General features: G+C 31.6%; 1 protein-coding gene across 2 annotated transcripts; it reads left to right on the plus strand.

Annotated features, from left to right (window-relative positions):
• Nucleotides 1-529: 529 nt before the first annotated feature.
• Nucleotides 530-16,961, plus strand: LOC127710938 (netrin receptor DCC-like). Of its 2 annotated transcripts, XM_052216893.1 has the most exons (11): nt 530-684; nt 1,647-1,931; nt 3,190-3,471; nt 4,250-4,507; nt 7,047-7,331; nt 9,948-10,049; nt 10,692-10,716; nt 12,714-12,745; nt 14,144-14,314; nt 15,601-15,665; nt 16,476-16,961. In XM_052216893.1, the coding sequence occupies exons 1-11, from the start codon at nt 630-632 to the stop codon at nt 16,683-16,685; spliced, it is 1,770 nt and encodes a 589-aa protein (XP_052072853.1). In that variant the 5' UTR covers nt 530-629; the 3' UTR covers nt 16,686-16,961. The 2 variants fall into 2 exon arrangements, with proteins under 2 accessions (XP_052072853.1, XP_052072854.1); XM_052216894.1 differs by lacking the exon at nt 4,250-4,507.
• The last annotated feature ends 151 nt before the right edge of the window (nt 16,962-17,112 follow it).

Below are 17,112 nucleotides of genomic sequence, written 5' to 3' on the forward strand. Positions count from 1 at the left end.
AACTTCTATGTACCTAGCAAATAGACAGAAGTATAATTATATTATTTGTATGTACTAACAAATACTAACAGCTATATGTTTACATGTTGTATTACTAATATTAAACGAGGCCGGCGTTAGGTACCGGTATTCAATGTAATAGTGCTAACAAATGTACAGATTTCAATAACAATACAAATATTTACTCTTATGTTGAAACGAGAATAATAGATTGCTCGGTTTAAAAAAAAAAATAATCATAATAAAAAAAATAATAATAAATATAATGATAATAATAAGAATAATAATAAAAGAATACTAATAAAAATAATAATTATAGTAAAAGTAAATGAATAATAACTGTAATTTGAAAAAAAATGACACCGGAATAAAAATGTACAATATATCAATTGATTGTCCTCATCTCATTTTCAAAAAATCAATTAGAACAGTTTTAGTTCGTGAATAATGATAATGAATCATAGATAGGAAATGTATTCTAGTTACAATATATAAACGCTTTATAACAATACTTCCTGAATGTGTTGCGAATACATTGTAGCTTGCTACACGTTAGCAGATACAAACAGGATATTCCAGAGCGAATTATAAATCTTTCAATGATTTAATCAGTATAAAGATGCGCTGATATGTTTAATAAAATATTTGCTTGCGTTTTATTTGTTGTTCATCTTTTTAAGAAAGGTAAGCTCATTCTTAAATATGTTATTTGATAATTGGAAGAAAGGCAAATAGAACTAAACGAACAAATGATAAAGATACTTGTATATTATTGAATTGAAGTTTATATTTCTGTTTAATTCTGTTTGTTTCGGGTTCCTGTGAAGTTGACGTAAACAGTTAATGTATTGTTATTTTTCATGTTTTGTAAGGAATTTGAATGCTTGCTTGTTCCCCTTGAAAGTTTTCTATTTAAAAAAACCCACAAAAAAACAATAAAAAGGGGGAAAAAATAAAAAAAAAAAACACGCTTAAAAATCAATATTGTACGTGATTTTAATATTTTTTGTAGTTGACAAAAAAACTTTGATAGATAGATAATCAGCGGGTAAAATAGAAGGTCGAAATGTGATTAATTTTTCAACTGTTAATTAGAAATCATTGTAACAAACTTTTAATATCATTTCTAGAGGAAATGTTCGATTATATGTGGAACTTGTTCAATTAATTTAAGAAATCTCCATTAGGCTTATAATTTTGTCTACAAAAGATGCACCAGTGACGCTCAATTCTAAACTTTAAAAGGCCGAAAAAAAGTACGAAGTTGAAAAGCATTGAGGACCCAAAATTCAAAAAGGTTATGCCAAATACAGCTTAGGTAATCCATTCCTAGGGTAGAAAATCCGTAGTATTTAGAACAATTCAAAATTTTGTAAACAGTTAATGTATAAATATGACCATAAAAACGATAATTCATGTCAACACAAAAGTTCTAACTACTGGGCTGGTGAGAGCCTTGGGGAGGAAACCTCCACCAGCAGTTGCATCGACCCATGTGGTTGTAAATAAACTGATAAAAATATTTGATACTAGTAGTTGAATGCTTACAAAACTTTACTTGTTTTGAATTGATTTGAATTGAGTTTAAAAGTAAATCAAAGAACACAACTTGTAATTTTATTAAAATAATATTTTTTTTTCTGCAGCTTATAGTATAGAAAATGTGGTGGATGTATACGCAGTGGAAGGGGAAACTATAACTTTAAAATGCGAAAACAATGCCATTGATCATTGGGAAAATATAAACAACAGAGGTTTCATCATATATTGTAAGGAATTGAGAGACCATATTTCTCCCTCAGCACGACTTAAATTAACAGAAGAATGCAATTTGCAAATACAAATTCTCACTCATGACTACAGTGTCACTTACCGTTGCATTATTTCAGGGGAAGTTCCACTTTCTAAAGACTTTAACATCATTATACTTAGTAAGTATGAACTTATCATGTTCCCGAAATCGGTATCGTTCGTTTTTTTTACTGAGCTGGGGGTCTCTAAGTATTAGACGATAGATTTTTCTTAAACTTCTGTAAAAAACTTCTGTGTCAATATACTTTCTAATTTCAATATAAAAATTTGGGGTCACGGACCTTTTTTTTCTCTCGTTAAAATACATTGAAATTAACGAAATCACAGTTATTTTAAATGGGTTATATAAAGGAAACTTAGTTTTATCTTATTGATGAAACATTAAACGATAGAATTGGTTAAAATTCAATGAGAGAATTTCTGTTCATTAATACTTCTGAAATATCGAATAAAAATAGGGGGTCACGGGCCTTATTTTCTTGAAAAATCCAGAACAAAACTCCAATTGTCCTATCAGTCAGTATAATTATCTGCCTTTGATCTTAAAAGGATTTTTCAGAAAATTTTAAATACACTTTACAACACTGAATGTTTCTATAGTTTAATCTTAAAATTTCAAGTTTTAGAATGATTCTTGGTAAAATAGTTTTAAAACAAGAATAATTTTGCAACATGTCCAGAAGGGATAATCAGAGAATGACACCCGATCTACCTTAAATATAATATTGTTGTCTGTTTTGATTACAAACACTAAAATTACCAAAAATGTAAAGGTTCATAGTCATATAGTTATATAATATACGCATCAGTGCAGAAAAAATAAAATTATCTATGCTTAGAACGGTTTGCATATGATGTAGCAGTGCAAATAGTATGAAGAGTTTGCTGTACAAACAGAGCAGTTGTTAATGCGATAGAGAAAGAAAATGCCAGTCTCAAATTTGTATGTATTGCCAGTTTTCTATTCACAGATTATTGGCAGCATTTTTGTAGAAATATAAGAAAATAGATACACTCAAAAACACTCAAAGGGAGAATATCACTGTGAATGAAATGGTTAATGTTCTTCATGGTGTCATTGGAAAAAGTGCATTATGCTATACATCAGCTTTTTCATGTTTTGAAGAAAGAAAAAAATAATAGGATATTAACACGATAGGGTCCTTTAACCGCATCACGGATGAGCGGCTCACCATAAAATGACCAGAACAGAGTCATAGAGTTTTGGCTTGGACGGGTGATAAAGCTAGTTTATAGAAGAAGTCCTTTACACATCCAAAATGAAATATTATTGACAAAGATCGAAATATTATTGACAAAGATCGAAATATTGAAGGATGTCGTATAAATTAAGATACAATTTAATTTATATTCTAGAACCACCATCAAAGATGAAAGTTTTAGAAGCTAATATGACCGAAATAGTTTTAGGTATCGAAGGCCAACAATTGACACTGACATGTAATGTCAATAGCGGCAAGCCAGAGGAGACGATATTTTGGATTAAAAATGAAACAGTAGTATCATCAGGGGGACCAGGAAGTTTGCGGTACACATTTATTCCACAACAGGAAGATAACCTTCAGAACTATACGTGTAAGGCAAATAACAGCTTGAATAGTGTACCGTTAGAAGAAAGTGTGCAGTTAAGATTAACATGTGAGTTTGTTCCTAATATTCTTGAAATGGCACTTAATATACAAAGGGAGAAAAGATACCGAAGGTAAAACAAAAACCATACAAAATAGACACCACAATCCCCCCCCCCCCCCCCCCCCCCCAAAAAAAAGACAACCAAAAACAGCCATCAAACCACTAAACAAAATAAAACACTGACCAACACGAACCCCAACAAATCAAAGGATGAAAGAGGGTGCTCTTGAATAATAAGCAGGTCCTGCTCCACTACTTATATCTGCCGTTTATATAAAGTTCGTATATACTTTTACCAAGATAGCTGGGCAATAAAAGCTTTGTTATAACATACTAAGCGAAGATATCCTGTTTCAAGTATATTTAACTGGGTTGTAGTTTTTTATCCAAATTAGCAGGTTACATTGCATTTTGACCATTACTAAACGTAGAATTAGAATTTAATTTTTAAGTTTCATTTATAAAAATGGTTAATTCATCTTTAGCTATAGGAAATATACTCTCTTTTGGCCATAAAAGAATTACGAGTACTCTAAAAATCCTCAATTTTAATATGATAGCCTTATTGTTGGAAAGAATTCAAAAGCGAGGGACGATACCCATGCATAAATGATACTTTAATTTGGTTTGGTTTGGTTTGGTTTCGATTGTTTGGTTTTTATTTTCTTCTTGTTTTCTTTTTGCGGCATGTTTCAAATAAGATTATTGTTTTAAATTCAACATGATTGCGTGCTACAATTGAAAATGTTGAAGGTTTACTTTGCGTATTATAAATGATTTACAGTGATTCCTCGCATATCAGTTCATATGAAGGTAGTGTGTTTTCAAAAGAACATGACAGCTTCACTTCACTGTTCAGAAACATCAGGATGGCCAGTTAATAGTTACAATTGGATATATAATGAAGCTGAGATAATCGAAACATCAAATGAACTAATGCTTACATCTTTAAACAAGTCAGATGACGGTCGATACACATGTATAGCGAAAAATGATGCTGGTAGCGACAATGCCTCCCTGGTTGTACAACATGATAACTTATGTAAGAATGAAGCTTGAAGTGTAACTTGGGTAAACAAACGCATAAAAAAATATTTGATGGCTAACTACGTATACAAAATTGGACGATTTTTCGGATTATGAGGAAATTGTTATGCCTTTAGAACTCGTTGAACTGCATCTGTAAATCGACAAAATATACACATGTATTTGGCATTTAAAATTACATGTCCGAAGAAAAACCATCCGCAGACTATTAATTAGAAATATCATTTTGCTGCTGTAGACAATTTTGTTTTAACGCTTTGAAAATATTAATGGGTTCGTTTTTGCTGTTCAATTCATTAAGGTATACTATGATCATGAGCGATCTGTAAAAAAAAAACCTTGAAAAATAACTAGTTCAAAGCATCGAAGTTGCGATTATTTTGCCGTTTTGACCCCTTTTCACGCTACATATGTTTTTACATAAACGCCGAAATATTTACAGCAATAACATATGATTTGTAATCAAAATTATGTGGTCTGATTTTTCGAGAAAATGCAATTTAAGTGACATTATGTTTACATTGATACAATTATAGACCTTTTTCAAAAAGTATTGATTAATTGTTTTTTTTCTGAATCTATAAATGCTACATTTATCAACTATAGTTCTAAATGCATACAACATTTCATCAAAACTCGAAATATCTTCCAATTACTGTACTTTGCTTTAAAAAGATAAGTATACATACAGCAAAGTACTACGAATTCAGTTATTGAGACACAATATCTTATTGCGGAAAAAAGGGCAGACGACATACTTTAAATTCTAGTTCCGATGGATTATTCAGTATATATTATCTTGATTGATTCGACCATCGGTATGGTTATTTAGGACTATCGATAAATTATAGAGAGAAAACATTCTATGCATTAAAGGGGTACTAGCTGTCAAATTCATGATCCCCGAGTTGACTCAAATTCTCATATTTGATTTATAACAATGTTAAACATTTATCCAAACTATAAAAAGTCTAAAATAAACAATTTACAGGGCATGGGCTCAATTATATGTAGCTTCGTTTCGTGTGTATTTTAGTCTAGACGCCATCTAATTAAATATCGAGTTGACCTCGGACGACCTCCGATGACCATATAAGCGATATAAACATAAATATAGATATAAATAGATATCAAAATCGTGCAATTGGATTTTTCTAGGTCTGTTTAATTTCACTTTTTAGATTAAAAATATATGTTAATCATCGTTTTTACCTGTATACGAATGATTTTTTGTGGATCGAATCAGTCAATCAAATGATTTACCTTTGTTTCACTTTCAATGTTGACATTCTTTTCCTTTAAATAACTTTACACGGACAATTCATTCGTTATCCATCTCTAGCTAAGGGGTTAAATTGAAGTTCACATGAATACGGATTCAATGAGGTCGAATTATTCACTTGCAAGTGAATAATTCATCATCAATGTTTATTAGCTTATTTTGACAAAATTGAAGCAGACTGGCTGCTAAAAGCGAATTATTATTTCACTATTTCACTTTCATTAATGATTGAACGAAAAAAATCATATTTTAGATTTTTTATATATCTCGTAGCTAGTGCCTGCCCCTTAAAAGGGTAAAATTCAATGAGACATCAATTGACCACACCAACATATGTTTTAATTACCACTTTTTTTAGCTCGGTTCTAAATATGTATTATATTACATGCAGTTCTTTTATGTCATATTTGCATATAGTTATCATAATATCAACTCATAATAGATATCAGGATTAAAATTGTGTATCCTAGCTGCGCTGTTCGTCTACAAAAGACTCAACAGTGACACACGAATAAAAAAGTTTAAAAAGTCAAATAAAGTGCGAAGTTGAAAAGCATTGGAGACACAAAATTTTGAAAGGTTTTATTAAGTAAGCGAAGACCTTTAAAACAAAAAGAATAACTATCATTGACGTTATGATATTCCGAAAAACAATAGTTTGGAAGTGTTGTGAGATTTTCTGAACATATTACGGTAAAGACAATGAACATGTATATGTAACTTCCAAGAGACTTATTATAATTTTTTCACTTTTAAGGCATTTGTGAAATAAGTTTAACATAGATTTTGATATGTCCTTTCCATGTCGTCATCTGGTAAACAGTTAGCGCTGTGTTTACAAAAACAAGTGTATTCTATTTTCATTTTTTATCACAAATAGGTCGATATTTTGACATTTTGAATTTTTTCTTCAGATTAAAGTTCGACTAGCCAGACAAAGGGAGACAACTCTAATAACATTATAATCCCGGAATCTGTTAATCATGAGTAATTATTAATTACTGGAAATGCGAAATAGTCTGAATGATAAAAATTTGCAGTCTAGATAACAGTCATACACAATTATTAGATATTACTTATATAGATGTGATGTTATTTGCTGAAATCCTGTCAACTAAATTCCTTTTGTAAAATTATAGGTTATAATAAAAAGGAAAACAAGATTTTCTATGTAGAAGTCTGCTTATAACATTGATATGTGACTGTTTAATCATGAATAAATCGTTTTCCTTGTATTATTAATTCATTATAGGCCAACAGAGAAAACTTCCCACAATCCACTTATATTCTGACAAAACTAGCATTTATATAAGCTGGAAAAGAGGTAATATATCAATAGAAAAGCAGCTGTTTGAAATTGAATATCGACAACAGGATTCAAACAGATGGCGAATGCTTTCGACCAACAACAAAAAACAAATGGTACATTCATTCGAAATAAACGAGCTCATACCTTCAACTGAATATATTATTAGAATGTCAATGAATGGAAGTAGAGGATATATTGTGGCAGACGAATACAGAATTAAAACTAAAGGTAAGTTATGTAACTTTATTTGAATATCACAGAAGGCGGGAAACTAATATTAAGTATGCGACGGCGGAGTTAGCTCAGTGTATTAAGCTTTATATTTCAGTAAACAAACGAGTTGTATATTTCATATCTGGCATACAGAAACATTATGGTCGCTTTTTCCGTCTAGCCTAATTATGTCCCATGTCCTTGACCTCGTTTTACGATCAGTGATCAACATTATTTTAGGGGATAAATTCTGTTTAAAAGTACTATAGATAATAAGTCTATTTGTTGTATACAATGACTGTATGGTGAACAGGGGTCATTTTACCATTACCTTATTTCCATGGCTCTTATGTCAATGCAAAGTGGTTGTGATTAGTTAGTTTTTACAAAAACAAGGTCAACTATATTGGGTGTATAGAATGATTGTAAGGCATACATGTTCAAATGACTGAGTTCATTTCATCTTGACATCATTTTCATTGGCTATCGGTCGATGTAAAGTTATTATGTCATCCGATCGACATTGTCGGGTGACATATTGCTTTTCTTCTGTTTCTTTTTCCCTATTATTATTATTTTTCTTCCACCTTATTTTGTCCGGCAGTTATCTCCGAGCCAATGGAAACAATCTTCATAATTGTTGAGCATAATGAGGACCACCATCAGTAGAGTTGAAGTGAAACTTTGGAACTTTAAAATGGCCGCCGTTTCTATGGAAACAGCAAAAATGTGTTGAATAAATGTTTTGTTTTTGATGACTAATTTGAGAATGCCTGAACAAAAAATCATCAAATTTTGATACAACATAGGTATCCACTATATAAAGGTTTTGGATGATTTGGAGAATCATTGGAACTACTGTAATGCCATGGAAACTGGGGAAAGGTTTACCATTATAACCCTATAGGAAAAACCTTTAAGTAACATTTACTCGCTCAACATGGTAGGTCAAATCCCACGAAGCTTTAATGGTATGTTCCCTGTCATATGCCAAAGTTCTCCATCTCCCTGTCTGTAACTAAGGAAGCCGACATTTTGAATACCGGAATGTATTGACATGTAATTTCTTCAATAATAAGCAAAATCTCACATTTTGTACCAAGAAATCTTCTTTTTATCAAATTTTATTACATTCTGAAGAAGCCAGAAAACGCCCGGTGTTTACGTTTGATTCCGGAAGCATACTTATGACGTCACCTAGTTTAGGCGCCAAAGAAGATAACATCATTTACACTGAAATAATGACTAAAATTGCATGATTTGTTTGTTTTGCATTAGAATAGAGATAACTGTATTGTATTTGAAGCTTTGCTGACGTCCATCGGTAGTTTTACTGTCGCAAAAATCCGTTTACCTGTCTCCGCTACGCGTCGCCAGGTAAACTAAATTTACGACAGAAAAACTTCTGATGGATGTCTGCAAATCTTCAAATACCATACAGTTACCTCTAAAGTGGTAGGTGTTTTCAGAATTTTGGAAAATAGTCACCGTTACCATGGAAACGGCAAAAATGTCCAAAACTTTTAAAATGCTCCAAACTTAATGAAACTTAATAGAAATGATAACTAGCATATGTAGATGAGACTTTTGACTTTGGAATTTCCAAAGTGGCTGCTGTTGCCATGGAAACAGCAAAAATATTCCATATGTTCTGAAAATTTACAGAAAGATGTATAGCCATGCATATATGTGGATTCAATGTTTGAAATTTTGAAAATTGCTGCCGCTTAGTGGCAATGGGGGAAGGGTGACATCCGCTATTGCTTTCAATAGCAATATTAGTTTTTATTATAATTGCTTCTCAGATACTTAAGTAAAAGGTCATCAATTTTCGATGGAAAGAATGACTGTAAGTTGTAGATGTTTGATTACCATGGTTCAAGTTTTTTTTCTCTCATTAGAACCGTTTCTCACATTCTATTGGTAATATAAGAGCAAATAATGACTATAAGGTTACATGTCTGTCTAAAGGGGTTCATCGACATTGACCTCGTTTTCATGGCTTTGTGGTCAACGTTTCGTTTTCGTGATTAGGTTAGTTTCTCAGTTACTATTAGTAACAGGTCAACTATATAAGTGGAAACATGAGTGTGACATGTTTCATCCGACCTTGATCTCATTTTATGGATCATAATAATCTGTTACGCAGTCAAAATATTTCAACATGTTCACTCTTGTCAAATTTTAAGAGGTATCTACCGAATTTTGTATTATATTTGATGACTGATGTGTTCATTCAGATCACTGATTTTTTTCATGGTGAGTGTTAAGCATAAAAGACACAGGAGAGCAAGAATATATATTAATGATTTTTTGAATTGACGTAGACGCTTATCCTTCCGCCGCACCAGTCTTATTTTCGTTTGGCATTCATGTGATTGCATCAGGCTTTTGTTTTATTTTCCATCTTTAAAATTTCTGAATGGATTTATGAGATTTGAACATCAGTAAACTACTGTTGTCTTTTATTTAATACAAATTGTATTCCGCAAATCTATGAAAATCGTTTTGACTGTCAAGAGTTAAAGAATATGTAAAAAAGAAATAAAACAAGACTCTTTCATCGTTAAAATGGCATAGGATATTGTATTATATTTTCATTACAAATAGGTGACATTCTTATCATTTCAGGAATAGACACGGATGAATTTCCAACCAAATATATTGTACTTGCTGTAGCTTTTACAGCTGTGGTAGTTTTTGGAACAGCATTCCTGATCAAGCGACTAATCGGTTTGTACTTTCAATATTGTTTTCATTTTATTTAGTGTGCATATACATGTAACTATTCAATCAAAAGGCCTTTCAGTTTACATTGAATATTGTAAAAAAAGAGCCAGAATACCAAGGAGACAATCACAAACGATAATTCTAAAATCAAACCAATATCTTAATAATGGCAAATAATAAACAAACGATATAAGGAAGAATGAACAGTTTACATTATACTACATAATTTTTGGTGTTTATTTGTTGAAAAAAATATGTATTTGTGATCGAAGAAAGATTGCTTTTATCGGCTTTATAAAAATAAGAAGATGTGGTATAATTGCCAATGAAACTACTCTCCATCAGTGATCAAATGTCGTAGAAGTTAACAACTACCATAGGTCATCGCACGGCCTTCTACACATTGCAAACGCCGTACCGCATAGTAAGCAATATAAGGCACCGAAATGATTTATATATATATAAATGAAAATTATTTCAAACGAAAAACACTAACGGGCAGATTTATGTAGAAAACATTGAACGTAAACCAAATATGTTATTATGAATTAATCATAATGATATGCAAAAAAAAAAAATCTTGTTGTCGTCTAAAATTTATTAGAATAAATAATAATAGCTAGTTATGCTTATTAATTATTTTAGGAAATAGACAACAGGCAGACGATGAGTAATATGATATAGTATTAAAATAAAACTATAAATCTATGTTATAACTTTCGTCTGTTTGGTATTTGAATCTTTATTAATCACAGAAGTAACCTATTTCATTCACTATAATTCAGTTTTTCCTCATCGATCACGTGTTTTGTTCTTTTACCAGCATCGTATTATATTTCATACTATAAATCATTGTTTTCAAGTGTTTAGTATTGATAAACATAGAAGCAATCTTTTATCATTAATCTGTATATGTAGTTTTAAAATTGAAAAACGTCTGCAAATGCATGATATAATCCTTCTAAAACGTAAACCCTTTACATTTATCCTATATTAACATCATTTGTATCGTTTCCGTTATAATGAATACTCTGTTCCAGAATCTCTGTGAATCAAATAACCGGGTCCAGCTTAAAGCAACCTTAATTTTTTCAGAAGTCTATTCACGCATTTTAGTCGTTTAAAATTCCGCACACAATCAAGTACAGGCAAAATCATGTATGTAAAAGAGAGGCGAAAAATACCAAAGGGATATTCAAACTCATTAAGTCGAAAGTAACTTGACAACCCCATGACATAAAAAGAAAAAGACAAAAAAAAAACAATCAACAGTATACAAAACACAACATAGAACACAAAAGATTGAGCAACATGAACCCCATCAAAAATTGGGGGTGATATCAAGTGCTTCGGAATGGTAAACAGATCCTGCTATACATATGGCACCCGTTGTGTTGCTCAAGTAACTACAACCCGGTGATAAGTTTAATTTGATAGGTCACATTTGGGGTAAATGAGGACGGATTGTGGTTACGACGATTGTAACTGTGAACATAATAGGTTTATGTTTTTAAATATACCATGAATTTTAATTGGATTTCATGCAAACTGATATGTTATGATTAAATAGTATCAAATAAATCAAAATAAGATACAATCTTTTGAAGCATAAACACAATAATGTATTCATTTTTTTGGAACGGAAAAATATTTGGAACTAAAGTTTGAAGGTATTTGCATTTAAGGTCATATTTGTTTGGAAAATGGCCTAGTCAGTTTATGACTCGCTTGTGTTATTTAACTAGCAATGTTATAAAAATATACCAAAGCTTTTAAATTTGCACGTTCATATATTATTCTGTTCTGTTAATTGGTAATTTGTTTTGCTGAAAAATACCCATAAACGTCATCAACTGTTATGTGTTGTAGACATATACATATAATTAAAACTAATGTGGGCTGTACCTTATAAAAAATTTAATAATTACGACCAACATATTATTCTTACTTTTGACAAATTTCTTACTCCTTCGAAACAGATTTATTCGATATATAAATTGCACGCAATTGTGTAGGTTTTTTTTTCATTGACAATATTTATACTCCCATATACATAAAAATAAGAAGATGTGGTATGATTGCCAATGAGACAACTCTCCACAAGAGACAAAATGACACAGACATTAACAATTATGGGTAACCGTTTGGCCTTCATCAATGAGTCAAACCCATACCGCATAGCCAGTTACAATGTATAAAAGGCCCCGAAATGATATAACCACTTTTCATTAGCTAAATATGGTTTAGAATATTGAAAATTTTTCAATTTGGTCTTCATATTACACATTTTGAGCTTGTAATGTGTACTTATTAATCTAATGGCTCAGCTAAATGATTAATTTATTTGAAAAAAAAATAAATCGAATATGGTTTCATTTTAAATGACAATAATCTCAATAAAATCGTAAATTAGGATAACCAACACCAGTTATTTTTTTGCGCTTAAGTAAGACGTGAACATGTTTTTATATTCTGCAGATATTCATTCTACTATTACATGTACTTTTTGGATCTGTTAACTAATAGGCTACGATTATTACATTGTACATGCATTCTTTAAAAACAAAACTAGAATGCATGCATCAAATATATACATGACTTTTTGTGAAGAAGAATGCATAGTTTTACTTTATGAACGTCTATTATTTTTTTTTTTATATAAAACAGAGAGGTTCAACAACAAGTAGAAGATATGAACGGTAATAAAATATCAATAATATGAGGCGAAAGATATGAATATGATAATCAAACTCGTAAGTCGAAATCAAAACTGATAATGCCATGGCAAAAAAACAAAAAACGACAAATGTACAAACAACAACATACAAATTACAAAATAGAAAACTAAAAGCTGAGAAAAACGAAAACCACCAAACAAAACTTGGCATAATCTCATGTGCTCCGAAGAGGTAAGCTAATTCTGCTCGACATGTGACACCCGTCTTGATGTTGATTTAAGTACAAATCCAGCGATAAGTCTAATTCGGTATATTGCATTCGAGGATTCGAAGACATTTTTAGATTATAATTAATCAAGATGTTTAAATTAAAATTTTACATCGTCCCTAGTCGTTCAAAACGGTTCTTACAGTAGTCAAACTGTTTTTTGTTTTGTTTTAAATATGAAGTTCCTATTTTGTAATAATATTTTTCTATAAGTTGTCAGACAAAAAGCAAAAAAGAAACAAACGAAGAAACAATAATTTCTTTTTTAAATGTCTTCCTTCTTACGATATATTTTTCATTAATGTTGCCTATAATAACTCTGTCTGTATTTTCCACCTTTCCGTCAAACTTCAATGTCGTACGATATTAGAGATTGACCCAGGGACTTCCATAATTTTAATGCACAGTGTCCGAGAACATCTTCATGAAATGTCACTTTTGTAGTCAATATCGTTGTAAACATGTTGAAATGATAAAATTGTTTGTAAAACAAAATATGCGGATAATTTTGTTTTGTTTCTTTCTTCATAATGATTAAGTGTGCCTTTCTTGGTAATTTGACTATGTGATGTCGAATTCGGCAATGATATGTAATGAAAAGAACAAACTTTCCGACAATATACGATTGTACCATGAGTGGCATGCGAGCAAACTGCACTCCTAATTTTCCTTCTAGGGACTAACTGCTAAGCAAATCATTCGTGTTATCCCGTAAAAAAACAGACTCTGCTGAAGAAAAATGCTTTGATCATAATACGAATCCACAAAGATATCACATTTGGCAGTGGAAACTTATTACTATTTCTCTTAATGTGTTTTATCATTGTAATTATTTTGGTTCAGATCTCAAACAAGATAAATAAAGTGAAAGACATTTGTTTATACAATATTATGTCTGTTTTTCTAAATCAATAATATCGTCCATTTGTGTATTACATATGCTTTTCTACTTAACTTTGGTTCCAACCGAAAGTAAGTTTTTTAGGATATCAGTTAAAACGTTATTTCTGTATTATTGTAAATTCAGTTATTGTGACTTTGATTGTATTGATTCTTGTAAATATGAATTCCAAAGACAGCTTAAATGTACTGCTGTTATTATTCCGTTACATATAACTAAGCAGACACTAAAAGACCAATGCTATTCATAGGTACTGCTGCTACAAATCAACTATATCACTCTATGAGTGATTTACTTGCACAGCCAGGAGCAAGTGGTCGTGACACAGATGTTCATTCATCCTTTGAAAGATATGGAATTCCATCTTCAAACCACAAAGTGTCTTATAATCTAAGAGTCAATACTACAACGGCGGAAAAAAGTAAGAATATATACGTTTTCAATATTTTATGGAATGTCGACGACGACGATGATAACGATGATGATGACGACGACGATGATGATGACGACAATTGTTGTCGATGATGATGATGATGACGATGACGACGACGATGACGATGATAATGATGATGATGACGACGATGATGACGACAATGATGACGACGACGTTGATGACGACGATAATGACGATGATGATGTTGTTGTTGATGATGATGATGATGATGATGATGATGAGGATGAGGACGAGGACGACGAGGACGAGGACGACGATGATGAGGACGACGATGATGATGACGACGACGACGATGACGACGACGACGACGATGACGACGAGATGATGATGATGATGCTGATGGATTTGTATTTAAAGCACAGTTGAAAAAAAACATGCATATTTTTAATTTGATATAAATATTAACCCGCATTTGTGCTCTAACGACACACTGCTGAGCCTGGTTTGAAAGTACTAGTTCATAATGTAGCAGTCCCCTAGAAGATGTGTCACCGTACCCTGAAAAAGTATTCCCACGGCGAGCCGACTAGTATTAGTTGTTACTCCTAAATCAATTTTTCACACATTTTGGAGCATCTTTTTCAAAGTAAAATCAAGGTTGCGAATATCAAACAGAAATTTTAAACTCCAAGGATAAAAAAATGTGGTTACACAATGTCCTTTAGGATAAGACACATTATTTCCCTTTTTATCGACACTGAGCAAGACATTGGGCCTGTCCACAATTTACACACACCATTCTATAAGAGCAGCAGGCAACACTATTCTCGGAAGAACTTGTACTTTGGCACATATAATGTCCGTGACAAGCTTTTGTCGGCGTGTACTAACATGTTTTTGACAGAGAAAGCAAGTACTTAATGAAAATATCATTTACTCTTTTCGTAGGAAACAACCGTCTACTACTCTTTAAATTATGCCACCTACAAAAATTTCAGCACTCAAGCTAGTGTCATCGACTTTAAACGAACTTGCTTCAACTTCAACAATTTTCCAGATTTCTGACATATGGCATAATGCAATAAGTTTTCGTCGACTACAATTTTTATATATATATTTCGTTTCAAAACACATTTTATTCTTAAAAATATTTATGATTGGAATTTGTCAAATGATAAATTAAAAGATGTATGTGAAGCTAGCCGTTAGCTTTTAAGCACAAATTTGTACAAAGGATCTTTTATTTTGTAATTTAATGAACAAGACAAATTGTTTTTTAATGTGTTCTTCATTAACGTATTTCAATTTTCCAGACCACAGAAACAGTAATGGTAGTTTTAATCGAGATAAAAGTCCAGGTTTAGCTGCAGATCTAAAGGTATACCACGAAAAATGCATCAGTGCGTAAAAACCGATTGCGATTATTATTAGAATTACATATATAGAGAATGCATATTATTTCATAGATTGCTTCACGCTTTGTTTTTGTATGTTTTGTATATAGATTGGTGGGGTATGTTACCTCCGGGTGTGTTGGGTTGGGGTATTGGAGTTGGAGCGTTTTACTTACTCGAGCCACCTCCAAAGCAAAGAGGTTAATCGTACAGTGGGAAATTGAAAATACCATAGAAAATATCTACGTCGTACAGATATGTCTCTTGTGATGATAATGACAATTCTACTTTCGCTCTTTTAACTGTATAATTTGAAAAAGAGTTTTTATAATGCTATGCCCTACACTAGAATCAGATAAATGAGCATATCATGACCAATCGTTTTTGAGTCAGGGCTAGGGGAGGGGGTTGAAAATAAAGAATCTCTAACAAGTATAAAATTAGGAATCCCTTATATGATGCATGTTCAATACATGTTCAAAACACACATAACCAAGGTCAGTCCCTTTCGTATAATAGTGCGGAACATATTTCAACCATCTTTGACTATCACCCTTTATATACCGATGCTATCGTTTTTGTTTACAATATACATGACTAGCATCACAATATGACTTCGTGTCATTCGTTTTATTGTATGGGTGTATAAGATAAGCATAGCAAAACGAACTGAGATCTCCCCAATTGTATATCAATGTAGAAGACAGTGATCGGATGCCAACCCCCCGGTTATTAACAGTTATTGAAGACACGGGATGCATATATAAGTTGTCGTATTTTTTTTTCAATTGCAGATTTCGAAACGTTTAAAATATGTAGAAGTGCTGTTTGATCCGTTTCCAATAGGTCACAAGTTTGTGATCAGAGGTTCAGAAAATAGGACACCTTATGCACATATAGATTTTGATGCCCATGCTGAACCTTTGTCAAGTAGCTCTGAAAACAGTTCTACTTGTGGTTTAGAGATATCTGACGATGAGAACAAAAATGATGATGTGGAATGAAATACGATTTGTTTTAAAGGAAATGTGTTCGATAAGGACAAAACAGATATTATAGTTTACATCAGAGTAATAAAAAAAAATACCGAATAAATGTTTCACAATAAAAAAAAAACAAAAAAAAACCAGCTGCCAGAGAAAGCAATATGCAAAATGAGGAAATATGCAATTTGAAAAATGAGATTATATTAAATTGGAAAACTCAGTGAAAATGTTTATGTGTTTTTTTTATGATATTACATTTTTATGGTTATTTTATTAAATGATTGTCTCCTTTTTGATTAATTTGTAAAGGATTTTTTTACGTATGTATTTCAATATAGATAATTGAATATTTTGCAATAACTGTGTGGAAAGTATTTGAAAACAATATTTGAATTGTATCAGGCTACAGTACTTTTTCTGCTCAAGAGGGAAACAATTTTGAAAT

The sequence above is a fragment of the Mytilus californianus genome, unplaced genomic scaffold, assembly GCF_021869535.1.
Source record: "Mytilus californianus isolate M0D057914Y unplaced genomic scaffold, xbMytCali1.0.p SCAF_8, whole genome shotgun sequence".
Lineage (NCBI taxonomy): Eukaryota > Metazoa > Mollusca > Bivalvia > Mytilida > Mytilidae > Mytilus > Mytilus californianus.